Raw genomic sequence first — 18,370 nt, forward strand, 5'->3', positions numbered from 1 at the left:
ACAGATATGAGGAGAAGGAAATATAAAGAAGTGTCAACAAGAGTGGTCTCTGAGATAGGGTAACATTTTGTTTTATTCTTCCTAAGGTTTTCTCATTTTTTTAAGCTTCCTACAATTAATATGTATTACTTTCATGATTGTAAAAAAATCATTAAAAGCTACAAAAGAGAAATAGAGAAAAGTAGACCCCAAAAATTACTGGTGTCAGCTGTTTAGTGATTCCCATAAATCTTCTTGTTCAGTGAATCACAAAATGAAGCCCAAGCCATTTTTAGTGGCAGATTCATTTCTCCTCCAATTTTAAAACCTACTCCACATTAACACTCAAGTTGTAAATGGTTGTTTTCTCATTTAAGTATGAGATGGATGGTGAAATTTTTGCACTTCAACAAACATCTTTTACTTACAACCAAAAGCGTATCTCAAAACTAAAATAACTGCAAGAGATGTTACATATAAACAAATATAATAAGCTGGAGCTAGCAGATGACTAAATCAAAACTGCTGTGGGTTATTATAAGACCTAAAGTATTCCAATTTTGCATACTCTTGACTCCAGCAATCATACAAATTATTAGGAAACCAGTACCCACGCATCACAGGCATGTGTGAGCAATGGTTAAGTCAACTACAAGATATATGCCAAAAATATCTACGTGAGGGGAAAAAAGGGATAAACTAAAAGATTTACAAAGAAGTAAATACATTTTAGAATATCTATACAAAAAAACACTCTATAGCCATATAAAATACAACTGTTTATAAAGAAATGTTTAATGACACAGAGAGAGCAAGTACCTGATTTGGTCAAACCAGAATGAACATTGTATAACTTCAGGACAGTGGTTACAGGGGCAGCTGAAAGGGGAAGCGAGGCTAACTGCAGGTACAAAAGTGTATCTAACACCTGTTAAAACTAATCAGTACATGGGTGTCATTATTCTGTAATCATTCTCTCATTATTGTCTGTATGTTTGAAATGTTGTATAACCATTTAAATGCAGATTTTCCCCCCTTTATGAGTGTATTTTAAGTGTGTGTATGCTTAAAAGATTAGAAGTTAAAAATTGAAGTCAATAGTATCTCTGGATGATTTTACATTTTATTTCTCCTACTTGCTTTTCTACAGTAGTGTTTTTCCACAATGCACATATATTACATAATTTATACTAAAAAAAACCTCTTTCTAAAAAGAAGCTTATAGTAAGTGTTAACGGATGTAAAGAAAAACCATAATATGGTACTTGTGCCATCATGGCAGAGCACAGTCCCTTCTGCATGCAAGAGTCCTATGGGTGGAAGCAGACACAAACCTCCAAGCCAGGGAAGCCACATTAAACCCAACGAGCAACGGGGCAGAGAGGGTGGTTGTGTGGGAGAGGTCAACTAGAGAGCGCATGCCCCTGTGCTTTTCAAGACTGCTCTTTAGAGGAGCCCTACAGGTTCAGTGTGTACACGTGGGTCACATCTTTCTATTACCTTACTATGAGACCATGCTACGATTGTACCTCATTCAGCCATTACTTCAAAAAATGAGCTAACAGAAGTTTTGTGCTGGGAAGTAATCTTGCTTTATTAAATGAACACTTACCAGATATTGTCACCAAGACATTCAAGCCTTCAAGGACATCCATTTGCTGAAATCGTCTTCTGTTGATCAGAGGATATACCTTCCCTTGGCCACTTCTGTCCAGCAGCATCAGGCCACTCTCTGTACCCACTAACAAATTCACTCCTGTTTTAAGAACACAGAAAGACCTGAATTTTATGCCGTGCTTGGCAAACAGTCTGGTTGTATGGAAAGGATAACACCAGCTATCTGGAAAAGAGTGGTTTTTAAACTCATCCACAAAAAGAAATGCTTGGAATAGCCAGAGGTTAAAGTAACCAAATGGCAACAAATCACAGAGGAGTGAGGGTGAAATACTTACTTAAATCTAAAAAAAAGATATGAGAGAGATGTCTGTTTTCATGATCCCTTCATACTTCCTTTATTGTCTTTATTTTGATTGCCAAACTTCTGGCATGAGATATAGCTACCTCAAATCCTTACCAATTTATGACTCACCTTGCCATTTTCTTAAAGACCATTCTCCATCATCATCAAGAAAGCAACAATATTTCTTAGGAATATTAAAATACTGTGACCTCCCCATGGGACCAATCCTGGCTTCTCTATTTGCTACCATGGTCTCCCCCTGCTCCAGCTCCATTCAGCTCCAGCTCTTGGTTTTCTCTGCACCCCCCCACCCCTTTTTTAAACCTTCTCTGCTTCTTAAAACACAAAAGACATCTCCTTTGCTTTCTGAAGGAGCACGTCAGAACCATCAACTCCTAATTTCATACTCTACCTGCTTTTCCACACCTGCTGTAAATTTCTACTGAAACCAACTTCTCAACTTTTGCCATTTCTGTAACAGCACCACCACCCGTTCCACACATCTAGCTAAACTGACCACCAGAACCAGAGAAAACCTTCCTTTCCCTTTCCTCTGCTCTCACCTTACATCAGGCTTTGGCCTCCTTGTAAACGATGGATAGTGACTTTAACTCAGGTTGTTATAACATCCTCCCTCTACTTGCTCATGGCAGCAGCCCAAACAATCCTCATCTTCCGACAATATTCATTAGGTCCTACTACATCTTCAAAACTACACACCCTATAGGGCAGGGTACAAAAGCCTCAACTTGGCATTCAAAACTCTCTGTACCTTGAGTCAACTTACTTCTCCCTATCACTCACTTATTTCCTTAAATGCCTTCATTCCTTGGTCTATAACCTTCCTTGTCTAAACCAACTTTGTAACATGTAACATGTAGCACAGATCACTTTATATTCCTAAGCAGTTAGGCACATACATGTTTGCACTGATTCCCTCAACTGGGTAATAAACTCACTGAGACAAGGAATAAAGTATTTGTGCTTTTAAAAAATTGCCCAATCAATATTTACTGGTAGATGGAATGATAGGGAAGAATACCATGTATTTTCCTGAACCACACAATTCACGCGTCCAATTACACAGGAACACACACAGACATACACACATACCCTATTTCCAGAAAACTTCAAGTGAACAACTGTGAAGGCAACAAGTAAACACGCTCCCGACCCTCTCTCAGCTCTGTCCCTGTTCCATTGAGCAAGTAAAACCCAAGACTTGGAGGGACAGTATCTATATCCAAGCAATCCTTGTGAGGAAACTGGACACACTTTTTGGGGTCTAGGGGGAAGCTGGGAACCTGGAATTTACATATGTAGTAACTATCACTGCCATTCAAATGCAAAAAAACTTCAACTAACAGAGTGCAAGGCTCACAAGGACAACAGTTACAAATGTGCTGAAACACTGTAGGCTCTAAACTAATACAACACTATCCCTGGAGTCCTCAAAAATGTAAAATGTGTAAAAAGGTCCTCATGAATTCTAGACATCTACAATTTCTGATAATAGCGTGACCTGAGGAAAGCCCCCCATTAAAAACCTATTAGGCATATGATACAGGTTTCCATCTTGCCCTTACAGAAACTGTGGTACGTTTCACAAGAGCATCCCTGTATGTGCTGTCCCACATATGCTTCCACCAAATCACAGGTGCTTTCCATCTACTATTACTGTAATGAGAGCTTGTTAGAACCTGACATACTATGAAATAGCTTCAGAAAATGTGAAGGAAGAAAAACCTGAGTATTCACTACCCATTAAGAGTAACCATTAAAAGTAAACAAAACTCTCAAAGTATGGTCATTTGAAGAGCTTAAGTAAAAGGCTTATGAATGCACATGACTTCGTCTGTCACTTATAATTAAGATTTTTAGAATGTGCCATCCAGACCAGCCTTGTCCAACAGAACTTATCTTGATGTCAATGTGTTAGCCACACGTGGCTACTGAGCACTTGAAACATGGCTGGTGCAACTGAGGAACTGAAGTTTCTATTAAATTTAAATAGCCACATGAAATATCAGCTATGACTGATACTACCATTTTATTCATCAGGTAACACTGTGGCTTTGAATTAGGGTTCACAGCCTTACACTTTATAAGGCTTACAAGCCATCATGTTTTTCCATGAAAAAGTTTTTTAATAGAAAGATGACACACATCAGATCATTACTTAATGCTAAGAAAAAAAACACTGTCCAATTTAAAAACACACTTATCATCACTGCAAGAAAAATTAATGCTTATGTAATGCTCCATTCATTTTCATACAATTTCACTTTTGAGGTTCACCATTTTGTGGTGACCATCTCCCTATCAATGCAGAACTATATTTGGACATTATCCTTAGTGTTTTCCCTCCACATACCTAGGTGAGATAATTTTAACTGGCTTCACAGGTAAACAGAAGAAAAACAAAACATTAACTGATAGAGCTGTTTTCAGACAGAGTCCATTCCAAAGATTCCATTTCATGTAATATTTCAGTATTTTCCCAATCTTCAATATCAAGTAGCTGAAAGACCCATGTCAAAAGTCTGGTAATAACTACTGAAATATAAGATTCTGAAACCTATTATTTGTGGTTTCCAAAAACAAATAGCATCCAAACATCAATCAAGATTTTACAGTAAGAAATAATAAAGGAATAAAAGACAAACTGAAAAAGTCTTTTCATAAACATAAAAAATACAGATACTTTGGTACTTATACTCTACCTCATAATTCTCCATTATGTATTTCCAAGAACTATGTCATTCTGTAAAGTACTGAGTGTTAGTACTCAGAGGAATATTGAGTCACTGGAAAATAACCACCCTGGAAATTATGGGACGATGAAAAAAATCAAGTTGCAGGCTGCAATAACCTTTTATAAATATCCTTTTTAAACCTTTCAACTGTTAGGTATAATTAAACTTTAAATATTAATTGCTCAAAGGCAAGCTGTATTAGGAACTGCGACTGTATTCATAGAAATCTGGTTTAAGATGGGGAAAAATGGCTATTAACTCTATAATGTGTGATTTAAAGTTTCCTTTAAGGGCTAGTATCCAAAATCTATAAAAAGCTCACCAAACTCCACACCCGAAAAACAAACAACCCAGTGAAGAAATGGGCAGAAAACATGAATAGACACTTCTCTAAAGAAGACATCCGGATGGCCAACAGGCATATGAAAAGATGCTCAACGTCGCTCCTCATCAGGGAAATACAAATCAAAACCACACTCAGATATCACTTCACGCCAGTCAGCGTGGCCAAAATGAACAAATCAGGAGACTATAGATGCTGGAGAGGATGTGGAGAAACGGGAACCCTCTTGCACTGTTGGTGGGAATGCAAATTGGTGCAGCCACTCTGGAAAACAGTGTGGAGGTTCCTCAAAAAATTAAAAATAGACCTACCCTATGACCCAGCAATAGCACTGCTAGGAATTTACCCAAGGGATACAGGAGTACTGATGCATAGGGGCACTTGTACCCCAATGTTTATAGCAGCACTCTCAACAATAGCCAAATTATGGAAAGAGCCTAAATGCCCATCAACTGATGAATGGATAAGGAAATTGTGGTTTACATACACAATGAAGTACTACGTGGCAATGAGAGAGAATTAAATATGGCCCTTTGTAGCAACATGGATGGAACTGGAGAGTGTTATGCTAAGTGAAATAAGCCATACAGAGAAAGACAGATACCGTATGTTTTCACTCTTATGTGGATCCTGAGAAACTTAACAGAAACCCATGGGGGAGGGGAAGGAAAAAAAAAAAAAGGAGGTTAGAGTGGGAGAGAGCCAAAGCATAAGAGACTCTTAAAAACTGAGAACAAACTGAGGGTTGATGGGGGGTGGGAGGGAGGGGAGGGTGGGGGATGGGTATTGAGGAGGGCACCTTTTGGGATGAGCACTGGGTGTTGTATGGAAACCAATTTGACAATAAATTTCATATATTGAAAAAAGATAAAAAAATAAAAATAAATAAAGTTTCCTTTAAATTCTATGATGATATTACAGGCAATGCTCTGTAGTAAACTGCAGATAGTTTACTGTTAAGAGTGGGAACAGGGGCACTTGGCTGGTTCAGTCAGTAGACATGTGACTCTTGATGTTGGGGTTGTAGGTTTCGAGCCCTGTATTAGGTGTACAGATAATTTAAAATTTAAAAAAAAAAAGAAAGAAAGAAAAAGGAAAAGAAAAGAGAAAAGAAAAGAGAAAAGAAAAGAAAAAAAAAGCTGGAACAATCATGTTCAAAATGTGTGTTAAAATAATCCTGGCTGTGAATGGGAAAACCGTCTTATTACAAAAATATAATAAATAGGTAGCATCTTACAAAGCAGAAGTCAATTATATAAGATGATTAAAAAAGAATGCTTGAAGCTAGCATTTTCTTTTTAAAAGTTTTGTTTTTAAGTTTATTTGTTTTGAGACAGAGCAAGCAAGGAGGGACAAAGACAGGAGAGAATCCCAAGCATGTCCGTGCTGTCAGCACAGAGCTCGACACAGGGCTCCATCCCACGAACTGTGAGATCATGACCTAAGCCAAAACCAAGAGTAGGGTGCTTAACTGACTAAAACACCCAGGTGCCCTGAGGCTAGCATTTTCTAAGAGGGCACACAAAAAGCCTGTCTAACCTATCTAACACTGGTCAGCTGACTTTCAATGCATCAATGTCACCATTTCAAACTAATACTCTAGAGTCCTCTGAATTTTCTCCCCTTGTCAGGCTACCACTCTCAAAGTACATGTCTTAACTTTTCTGTGTCTTAAGTCTTTAAAAAGCTTATTTTTAAATTTAACTTAAAAGGCTTGTTTTTTTAACTTACTTTTTAGCTTAGCAGGCAGTTTAAGGAAACCCATCACTGATGTGCCCCGAGCCAAGGAGCAACTCAAATACATGGATTTATAGAAATGCATTTCAACTTTAAGTCATCTTGCCTATCACTCCTTTCCACATACTGATAAAATGGAAAGTTCTACCACATTTTTAAAAACACAAGCTCAGGATACTCTTATTCTCTGAGGTATTAAAGAAGTTCATTAGAAGGAGGATTTTCATTAAATCAGCTAATGGCACAGAACAGAGTCCAGCACTTTGTAGGACATTAGCGTAAAATCAGTGTAAGAGTGCTACCAAGTGCAAACGTTCCAGATAAAAATTATTTCACCAATTTCCAAGAATTAACTTACTTAACTCTATTTCTACACTAAATATAATGTATCAATTTTGATGATATACACACCCCCACAAAAGGCCTTTAAAAAGAAAGGACATGATGGAACTCCATTCCATGATGTGATCACAACTGGCATTCACCCAGCAACACTAACAGTGCCATGCGGTGACAATGCTGTGCCAGCTGCTTTCACATGATCCTAGTAATCCCCCTCCAAGAGCCTACTGTTACCTTTACCTACAAGGTCAATACAGAAAAGGCCTTCTGATATAGGAGACTTAAGATACTCAGTGATGACAAGGACAGAAACCCAGAATTCAAAAAGTGAAAGAGAAAGCAGGTGTGTCTGCAAAGGGGAAAGGACTCTCCTAAACCCCTCGGGAGAAGACCGAGTAGGAGCTGGTGAAAGGGGCAGGAGAGCAGTCAACGGACAGACGTGCTGCGCATTCAACCAAAACGGATCGCATGTCTTCTGTCTACTTACATTTGTAATGTCAAGGGAAGGAGACACTGTTCTGATTAGAAACAGGGTCCCTACTGAAAATAGATTTTGGGGTTCAGGCAGGAGAAGAACAAAAACACAGCATGGGACTAGAAGACAAGTTCTAAGACAGGTTCTGTCTGTGGGAACAAGGAAGGTGATGACAGAGAGGCCAGGTTCAGAAAATGAGAGGGTGTAGTCCTGCGCATGGCAGACTTAGTCCCTTGTGGCGTCTTAGGTTGTGAATATGCTACACCAATACTGCAGACAGGCAACGGAGAAAGTCAGTACAACAGTCTGCTTCTGCAGACTCCGGCCAGTAAAAAACTGCTTTTAAAAACTTCATTTCCATGTGAGGCCCAAGTCATGAAGGGCAAGGAAAAACATCAAACTGCAATCCAACAAATTTCTTCATTCTCCCTATAAATAAGGACCAACAATGTCTTTCTCATCTTTCTAGTTTTTTCTTTATGTGAAGAGACAGGAGGTTAGCCATTGACTGAAACAAGTGCATGAACATACACATGCCTGCATGATTCTTTAGGAAAAGGTTACAAGGGTGGGCATCGCAGAAGTCTTCCCACCAGGGGCACCTGGTTGGCTCAGAAGGTTGAGCGTCTGACTCTTGATATTAGCTCAGGTTATGATCTCATGGTTGTGAGATCAAGGCCTGCCATCAGGCTCCATGCTCTGCCTGGGATTCTCTCTGTCTCCCCCTGCCCCTCTCTCAAAATAAATAAATTAATAAACATAAAAAAAAAAAAAGTTTTCCAACTTATCTGTTAACAACTCTTTAAAAACTCCCCAAACTATCCAAAATAGTACTTCTCTAAAAGACCAGTCCACCCTTCAGAATTTAAAAAAAAAAAAAAAAAAGGATAGAGAGTCATAGTAGCAGTACGATACCTACCCCATAAGGCAGCACACAGAATCTCGGAGTTAAATCTCTTCTTATATTTACGAATCTCTGGGGTGTCACTCTGTGGCCTAGTGTTGGTGGGATTCACATTGACCACTGAGCCCTTCCGGGTAGGATCTTGCCTTATGGCTTCTGGTCTCATTCCATCACAGGAAAATCCCACTAGAACACGATACACTTTAAATTATTTTCTGTACACACAAACAATGCGCTTGCCTCCCTCCCCTGCTACACCTCAGTAAATATTCACATGTTGTAACGGACCCTTTGTCAAGAAAAAGAAATTTGTAAGAAATGTATATGGGAAAAGGAAACTGACTATGCAGCTCACTGCAAATAAGGCAATGCAAGCGGGATGGGTGTTTCTGTATCCGAGGTCTGTGCCTGCAAACAACCACCATGCCATGCCTCAGCCATCAGAAAGACCAATACAAAGTGACCAAGTCCTGTTTGTCAGCTGCTTTCTTGTTGCTCCTTTACTTACCCACAGAAGTCACTGTTGTCCCACTAGATGGAGAAATCTGTAGTAATCTGGGGTCTATAAAAGGTGTAAAGGAGGAGGAAGATTTGTGTTTCTGGAGTGTGCTACTAGCGGACTGAGTCTGCAATGTAAATTTCAATTTTATTAATACAAATGACATTAAAAAGATGAACATACAACATTTCAATCCATTTCTACACTGCATGATTTCCCACTAGGAAGGCCTATCCCTCCTGCATCGTTCCCCCCAAATGCTCTCAGGGGTGCCTCTGCATGTGCATAACACAGCCCGACAATAGGCTGTTCGACCTGGAACCACCACAAAGCTACATCTCTCTTCAGAAGTACTGTTCATCTAACATAGGAAAGCTGTGAGCTACCAACAAAATCTACACTTCATGCTCCAAGTTGTTGTTTTTTTTTTTTTTTTAATAAATAATGATAATAAAAACTCCTAAAGGACAGGCTTGAAATGTCTATCTCAATTCATCAATTTCTGACATTATTCTTCTGCCCAATTAATATATGTTGGAATATTGGCAAATCTTTGCTTTGTATTATTTATTTTAAAGTGAGCCTCTTGCCAGAAAGCTACAGAAGCTTTGGCTACCACCGTTTTAGGTGCATCATCAGTAAACCCATATCGAACAGGGGCTCATTAGTGAAAGGTGCAAACAACAAGATATGGCACATACTTTTGCTCTTTTAGGAACGCTAGTGTTTTGGTTAATAGTGTAACTTAAGACAAAAAAAAAATAACAGAACACAAAGAAAGTGAAACAAATTGTTAAGTGGAAATGTAATGACAATTAAAAACAAAACAAACGGAAAAATAAACTTGCCAGTTTAGTGAGTTAAGGGTTATAGTAAATATTGGACATTAGAGCAAAATGGAGCAAAGTTTAAATATAAATATAAGGAGAAATGTGAGTGTAGGTGGGATATATCGCTGGAGAAAAAAGAACACTTCTGATCAAGTGCTTTAGTCCTGAAACCTTTCGCCCTCCACAGGCAGCTGAGAGCCACTATGTCCTAGAGCCCAAGACTGCCTAGGCTCCCAGGCTCTCTCCTCCCATTTCACACAGCTGTCTGCTGGCAAGCTTCCCACCCCATCCTGTGATCAATGGCCAATCCATCCGATGGCCAATCTGATGCAAGCCCACCTTGGAAGCAGTTAAGACTTGCCCCTGCTCCTCAGGGGGAGAGGATTATTCTGATTCTTTCTAACAAGGGAACCAAAATAGAAGCAGGTAGAGACAGGCTGGCAGTTAAATGTTTACATTAACAAGATTGGCTGAAGCTACATGCCACTTTCAACCTCCTTTCGACCATTAGACAAATGCATTTAAACCAAACCTCCCAAGAAATCAAACCACTTGTTTAATTTAGTACAGGGTGCTCAAGGTGGACTATGTCACTGCACCTGGGGCATAATCTTGTTCCAAAGAGCAAAGCACCACCCAACTAGCACCCAGACTGAGCACCACAGCCAAGCCTTCAAACGAGCACACCAGATTTTCCATTCAAAAATTTAAATTAAAGCATGCTCAGACCTTTGCTCTTCTTAACATCCTAATTTTCTACATTTCCCTAAAAATCATTTGGCCTTTTCTTAAACTCTGAATGAAGGTGGATTTCAAGGAAAGACATCCTTTTAACAGGGTTGGTGAAAACGAATCAGTAACCAACCAACGATCTACCCCCCATCAAAAACAAAAAGCAACTCAGCCCTGTTTGAAGGAGATTCCTGTACAGGATAACAAGTGTGTCCAGATAAGGCCAAGTCTGCTTAACCAAATTTTTCTATATTTTACTTATCAGATAAAAAGAATGAAAAAGGCAGATTCCACAAACGGCTACAAGAATTTCATGCCAAATACATATGGATCTGAGAACACAGCAATCATTTTATTTAGACTTTTAAAAAATAAACTGAATAAAGAAAGCCATGCAACTACACTCATCTAGAGAAAAGTAAACAGTGAACTGGCAAGTTGGAGGGACATTGATCTAGGGTTAAGGGATTTGTATGCAGATCTGAAACATGTTACTTGGGGTTGGGGAGAAGGGTAGGTGACAGAAGAAAGCAGGGGGAAGGGAGGGGTGAGGGGTGTGGGAAAGGTCTCCTCTGCAAACTAGCTACTAGGCAGTGCTGGTCAAACCCTATGAAAGCAGCCAGCTGTGGTGCGAGACATACCTCATTAGTAGTGAGCTTGTCCTGGGGTGTCTGTGGGGACATGGTGGGTGTCGGCTGGCTGGAGGATGGGGAGGAAGAGGTGGAGGAAGTGGAGGAGGAATGGCTTTGCTGTAAGAGATCTGGCAAGAGGTGAATGCGACCGGCAAAGCCATTGCTCTCATGATGGCTGGCGCGCTTTTGGTCAACTGTACTCTGTAGAAAAAACAGGCACACTCGTCTCGCTCAAGCGCTGCTGAAATTCCCTATGACCCTACTGATAACTGACTTAATGGTGCTGTGTGACTTTTCAAACTGTTAAATTATCAAGGAAAGACCGGAGGAAACTGGCCAAAATTGTTCACACTTCCTCGCCGAATGCCTACATTGAGCCAACAGAATTCAAAGTACCTCATCTGGTGGCCACAGGACTTGCGCGGTGACGGCTTAATTGGTTTATCTGCCACACTAGCTGTTGTTACCAAAACCACTAGCCTTTTTTGTTTCTTTAAATATCTATCTAAAGCCCTAGAGAGTACCCTGTCACTTCTCTGAATCCTGGTCTTTTCCACCTTCTTCCCACTTTCCATCCAAATGCATTGCCATTGCATGAAACACACTCAGGAAAAGTCCAAAACACTAGAAAGGCGCCTGTTCTATGTCATGGGAAGTGCATCACTTCTCTGTCTTCTAAGCTAAGAAATGAACAGACAGTTGTAAAACTGAGTAATCCGACACATTTAATATTCAACAAGTGAGGAAACTAACGTTTTGGAACACACAAGCGAGACCTCCCAACCCTTTTGCTCCACGAGGCCCTCCTGTGACTGAGGAGGCTCATCCGCTCTTCAACTGCTCCTGCCAAAGGGCTGCTCCTGCTGAGCACTGTGGATGCCCAGAGCTGGGAGCTCTCTGCAGAACCTCTGCGGCTGCCCTGCTACAGACTGGGGTCTGCCTCCTCGCCCTGCAAGCTTGCTGAAGGACTCCATGTGGCTTTTCTACTGCTCAGACACAGACTGTGAGAATCGGCGTGGTGCTTGAATGAGGGCTGCCGCAAAACATGCAGAGGAGCAGCAATGTGGGGTGGAAGACCGCTAGCTACCTTCTTGGCATGCAGCACATACCTGCCTCCCTAGCCCCCAATACTCTACCCTCTGGGTCTTGTTAACATGAAAACAGATGATGATGTAGAAACAGCATGAGTGAGTGAATGAGCAAGTGGGTTAATGACTACAGGAGAAGCTCTGCCTCTAACAACAAAGAGAAGACACAGGTACCTGGCGGACGATTAGAGTGCCCTCCTTGGATGGAGTCATGGCTGGTTCACTTTCTACATCATCATGGACAATCATGGTTTTCACGGATTCTGTTTCACCATTGCTCAAATTCAGAGATGACCTAGTGGAACAAAATTCAGAAGTGAAGGGCCATAATAATCCCATGAGCAGAAAACATCCTGTTTAAGATTTTTCATCTTCCCAGAGTGCTTGGGTGGCTCAGTCGGTTAAGAGTCCGACTCTTAGTTTCGGCTCAGGTCATGATCTCACAGTGTGAGTTTGAGCCCCGCATCGGGCTCCATGCTGACAGGGCAGAGCCTGCTTGGGATTCTCTCTCTCCCTCTCTCTCTGCCCCTCCCCTGCTCACTCTCTCTGTTTCTCTCTCAAAAATAAATAAATAAAACTTTAAAAAAAACAAAAAAAACAACAACAAAAAAAAGATTTTCCACCTTCCCAAAGGCGTAAGATGAGGTCAGGCTACAGATATAGTTTCCTCAAGGAAAATAAATGCTTAGCTTTTCCCTTTCAACAAAGACCTTTCTGCCAGTATTGTCTGTTTTTAAGCAAAAAATTTAGGATGAATTCTTATGGTTAACATGGTTCAATCAAACTGAAACTTCCCTTCTGTCATTTCCTCAAATTAAAAAAATAAAATAAAATAAAATACACGTCGGGGTCTTGGGGAGAGGCACACACGTGCCCACGTGCCCAAGCGCGCGTGCACAGCGCTGCGCGCGCGCGCGCACACACACACACACACACACACACACACACACACAGAAGAGGGAAAAACATGAAGGCTGTCTGCTGTTGAATCCAGGAGAACTAAATGTTAAATGGCCATAGAATCAGGATAGGTTTAGAAAAAAACGGTTCCAAATGGAAAGAAAGCTCAGTGGAGACATTCTCAGCCTCTCTAAAATACACCAAGGACTGACGCTGCTCTGGTGTCCTCTGGTCCAGAGGTGGGTTCCTCGGCTCCTTCTTGTTCTACATCATCATCTTCTTCATCTGTTGTCCCTGACTCTTCACTGGATGAGGAGTAGTCTGTCACTTTGTGTGGCGGTCGCACATCTTCCACTGCTCGAAGTTCTTTGGCCAGTGCAGTCAAATCCTAATGCACAGGACAAAAAGGAGTAAGGCAAAGGGGCACACGCAGGGGGCAGTGGGAAGAAAACAGCAAATTATGAGACATTCTTCATTTTAACTACTGATAAGATAGCCACAGTATCAGTTTTGTAAAACTATTTTGTATTTACCAGTATAATTAATAAGAAGGTGAGCTCTTCAAGCTTTCGATAGAAAAGAAGCTAAAGATGTTGCACACAGTTCAAATCTCACAACAATAAAAAACAATCTGCTTACAATAAGGTAATAGTGTTTTTTAAAAACCCTAATGTAAAATTCTAGATCAACAAATGTGTGAAGGCAAATCCCTGGATTTCTGCCCATATAACAAAGTCTTCTCTCGAGAAAACTATCCAGAAAGCAAGATTTTAGTTAAAAAGGGCTGACTGGGAGTTTTTATTTGGTGAACTCATTATTTTTAACTCTTTTATTTTTAACAATTTCAAAGCTAAGAAAAGTGAGTATGTTATTCATGTCTCACTTCACAGAGTGTTAACAATTCGCCACATTCCTAAGAGGGTCCATGACACAGAAAGTGAGAAAGTGCAGGCAGTGCGTGCTGCTGTCGGCAGGAGGTGAGGCACACTTCCCTGGTGCCATCTTACCCACACTTCCCTGCAACGCTGCCAACAAATACGAACATCAGACAGAACGGAAATCCACGTTCAAAGATATCATTCATAAGGAGCTTCGCTTCCCTTTACTCTTCCATACTGAGATATTTTAATACTCAATTATCCAAATATAATTTTTAAGTGTAATTATTATTTATACTCTACATTTTCATATAAAAGTCTGAGGTTTCTACTTGGGAATTACATTTGGAAGTAATGACTTTTTTTAAAAGCAGGCTATGTAGTCACTTTTCCTTTTTCTTTTTAGCAGTTCCAACTGAGTTTCCTTCTCCACAGGTAAGAAGATCTTGTTCTTTTTTGAGCTTAAGCCTCTGAAATAACAGTGTACTGGACCTTGGGTCTTAACTATTTCATAATTACAACTGTAGCTTTTTAAGAAGTTATTTTTAGAAGCTGTATTTAACAATAAATGTATGCAGTAAATTCTGTGTTAAAAAGATAAAGCAGAAGTCTAGGACTTTTGAATTCTAGAAAAGAACAAAAAGGGAAGTTGAGGGCGGAAAGGAAATGTGGATGGATTATAAGCTAAAATGAAGAGGCAGCTGGAATGTTGTTCTGCTGCAGAATCTTTCAGAGATGGGGCTTACCACTTCACCCTTCAGTGCAGTAGCAGTTTCAGTGAGCCGGAGAAGCCATCAGTGATGAAGAATGCACAGCACAAGGAAGCACGGGAGAGAGGGGAGTGAGGGGAAGTACAGAAATCAATTCAAGCAAGAAATCAAAATTCCAAAAGGCTTAAAACCCCCAATGGGCACAGTTACATGGTCAGTTAATGCAACAAGGATTAAAGACCAAGTATGAGGAAGTCAAAACCGTCATTTCTGGTACCAAAAGGCAGAATTTAAATAATAGGTGAATTGAAGAAAGAAGTTAATGTAAAAAAATTTAGTCTAAAAGCCAGTTTTGGGGCATCTAGGTGGCTGAGTTGTTTAAGTGTCAGACATTTTCAGACAACACTTTCGATTTCAGTTCAGGTCATGATCCCACGGTCGTGGGACTGAGCCCCACATAGGGCTCTGCACTGAACGTGGTACCTGCTTGAGATTCTCTCTCTCTCTGCCACTCCCACTCAAAATAAATTAAAAAAAAAATTTTTTTAAAGCCACTTTGTAAATGCCCAACTTATCAAGAATACATAAAGGTTAACGCTGAGCAAAGAGGTAAAAATAAAAAGGCTTTTCTTTCTTTTGTACTTTTTGAAAAAAAATTACTATAGTGGTGGGGTATGAGTGTGCACAAATGTGTGAGGACACGGCACTCTTTCTAAGTCCTGAAATCTGTAAGAGGGCCCCATGAAAAAGACTGCAAGCTTCTCAACCACATATTTTTAAGAGATCTCACTCAAGCTTGGAATAAGTAAAACTGATTTTGTAGAATTCTTACAGCAGGCTTGAGAGGTCTAAAAACTTCCTTCTTATCTTCAGATTTTTTCACTGCATTTTCGAGGCGCTGAGATGGAGAGCCTTCAGATTTGGATGACGCTGTGAAATTCAAGAGCAGAAATGGATAAACATAGAGAAGTGCGTCACATAAAGCTGACCCAGCCCACCCAGCCTCTGCCTCTCTCCCCTCCTTCTCCCTCCCACTCCTGCTAACCCTACTCAAGGCTTCACACTCAGACCTGACTCTGCTTAGCATGTATTCGTAACACCTTGTTACATTATGTCAATGACATACTGGAGGGAACTTTCACTAACTTAATATTTTGACAGTTAAAATAACCAATAATGATGACAGAGTGGATGGGAGCCTACATTCTAAGAAGTGGGTTCAAATCCCAGCTCAGACATTTAGCTAATCATCTTGGACAAGTTTATCAATCTCACTAAATTGCAGTTGCTTTAATCTGTAAAATGGAGACACAATACATTCCTTTCTCTCTCTCTCTCTCTCTCTCTCTCTCTCTCTCTCTCTCTGTCATTTTAAGGATTAAGTGAGATTATGCATATAAAGTGCTCACAGTGAGAGGCATGTGTAAGCTCTCAAAAGTGAACTCTTTGTTATTAAAATTATGGTAGCATTAGCAACCTGTACTGAAACATTGCTTTGTGGTATGCAGCTGTGGAAAAACCATAGGCCTTTTTACATGATTAAAAAGAACCTCCAATACACTATCATAGCCCAATACTGTTAACGAGGGAAGGGAAAAACAAAGGCATCCTACATCTCACTCTGAAGCGCTCCCCGGAGCCGCTCTGAGACCCAGGGTGGGACCCAGGCTGGGATCCTGAGTTGCTGGACCCCGAGGAGCTGCCACTGCCGGGCCTGGGCACCAGCTTCTCCACTCTCTCCCACAGCAGCCTGGGCTCAATACTGCTGTTAGAAAAGAAAAGAGAAAAGCTAATGCATTATGCCAAGATCAAGTTATAAACATATGCGTGATGTGTCCATCGATGTCTTTGAAATCTAGGTGAGAAAAAAATGGCAACATTTAACATTAAAACAGCATTTAACATTAAATTCACCAAAAGTTAATTAGGTTATTCATGGATTTTTATCTCCCAGATCCTTTTTTAAATTCAAGTATAGTTCACACACGTCACATTGGTTTTGGGTATACAAAGTGTCCCAGATAATCTCATATCAAAAATGTTAAATGACAGGCTACCATTAGCAGACCCCACATCTTCATCACAACTGACAGGAAATGCTACTGTTCAGTCTAAAAGTGTTACTATTTCTGTCACAGCTACAAACTCAGTTTCTTATTATAAAAAAGTCTACTTATGTAATCACACACAAAATTATACTATTCTCACTGTCCATCAGTGCCTTCAAGGGCCAACACTTATGCAGCATACTCCCTTGTATGGGCTGTGTTAGAAACATGACAGAAAGCACAGGTTGTGATGTGCCCTGGCCACGGATGCAATCAGAGCACAAGTTTGCTAGGTTACAATTAATACAGAGACTCAATCACAGGAGAATCCCACAGTCTACCCTGATCATTTAAGGACTAAGAAGGCTCTCTGCAGCTTCTGGCCTGTCTTCCATCTTAGCACTTCAAGTTCTAAAAGGCTAGATGTGCACAAGGCTAACTTCAGAGGTTTGGCGGTGATCAAGTACAAAATAGTCAACATAGTGCCCTTTCCTTCTCCTAGGACGGCACTGGCCAATGGAAATCACAGAGAGGATGAAAACACTCTGTAGCTGAGTAGTATAACATGGTAGTATAACATGCACGTGGCTCCTGAGCATGTGAAATGGGACTAGCACAGCTAAGGAAAATAACTTTTAATTATATTGAATTTTAATTAAGTGATATTCAAATTTAGATAGCTGTTTAGCTATTTTAAGTAACAGAACAGCTCTATAACCTGAAAATATTATTTGGTTAACTCACTAGTTTATTACAGACTGCAAGTCAACCCCGCACTTTCTTTCGTTTGTGATTTCCATAACACTCCCAACGCATTAGGACATCCTTTAGAGGATAAACTCCCTCAGGTTACAATTGTCTCAGACTCTCCCCTGCCTTCCCTTCCACTTGCCCTTACACAGACAGGGAGTTTTCATTTTATTTTATTTTATTTATTTTTTTTTTTTTTTTTAATTTTTTTTTCAATGTTTTTTATTTATTTTTGGGACAGAGAGAGACAGAGCATGAAAGGGGGAGGGGCAGAGAGAGAGGGAGACACAGAATCGGAAACAGGCTCCAGGCTCTGAGCCATCAGCCCAGAGCCCGACGCGGGGCTCGAACTCACGGACCGCGAGATCGTGACCTGGCTGAAGTCGGAGGCTTAACCGACTGCGCCACCCAGGCGCCCCGGGAGTTTTCATTTTAAAACTGCCAAACATACCATTGGATTCAGACTTTTTTCACTATAGACCAGTTTGCTATTATTCATGATAATGGATTTCCTGGCAGTTTTTCTTTTATAAACTGATGATTTCTTTACCCCAGATGGTTCCATGTTTATGAGCATTTTTATGAAAACAAGTATGATGGAATATTCTGTGCAGTAAACCTATTCTTAAGGTTCCCTCTTCTCTTACCTGGTGGAGTTTCTTTGACCTGCTTGGCTATTTTGCTGTCCACTGCCTTGCAGTGGGGAATCCCGACGCGACAGAACAGGAGAACGAGATGTTGTCCTCACAGGAACCTTGGGGTAGAAAAATATAGCAATTAAATTATTGAAAATGAGAAGAAAAAAAT

The 18,370-nt window shown here is 40.3% G+C and overlaps 1 protein-coding gene across 50 annotated transcripts in view; it reads right to left on the minus strand.

Moving 5' to 3' along the window:
• The window catches only part of MAP4K4 (mitogen-activated protein kinase kinase kinase kinase 4), a 189,965-nt gene that overhangs the window by 14,254 nt on the left and 157,341 nt on the right, over positions 1-18,370 (minus strand). For 22 of the 50 annotated variants that reach the window (XM_053890525.1, XM_053890551.1, XM_053890530.1 and 19 more), the window contains 9 exons: positions 18,211-18,317; positions 16,379-16,530; positions 15,598-15,695; positions 13,390-13,565; positions 12,452-12,572; positions 11,199-11,390; positions 9,005-9,122; positions 8,512-8,682; positions 1,592-1,735 (listed from right to left, as the gene is read on the minus strand). In XM_053890525.1, the coding sequence (XP_053746500.1) occupies positions 1,592-1,735; positions 8,512-8,682; positions 9,005-9,122; positions 11,199-11,390; positions 12,452-12,572; positions 13,390-13,565; positions 15,598-15,695; positions 16,379-16,530; positions 18,211-18,317 (1,279 nt within the window). The remainder of the gene's footprint in view (positions 1-1,591; positions 1,736-8,511; positions 8,683-9,004; positions 9,123-11,198; positions 11,391-12,451; positions 12,573-13,389; positions 13,566-15,597; positions 15,696-16,378; positions 16,531-18,210; positions 18,318-18,370) is intronic. The other 28 variants (XM_053890561.1, XM_053890534.1, XM_053890532.1 and 25 more) reach the window with 3 other exon arrangements.

This window comes from Panthera pardus, unplaced genomic scaffold, assembly GCF_024362965.1.
Source record: "Panthera pardus isolate Hobbes unplaced genomic scaffold, ASM2436296v1 HiC_scaffold_25, whole genome shotgun sequence".
In the NCBI taxonomy this organism is placed as follows: Eukaryota; Metazoa; Chordata; class Mammalia; order Carnivora; family Felidae; genus Panthera; species Panthera pardus.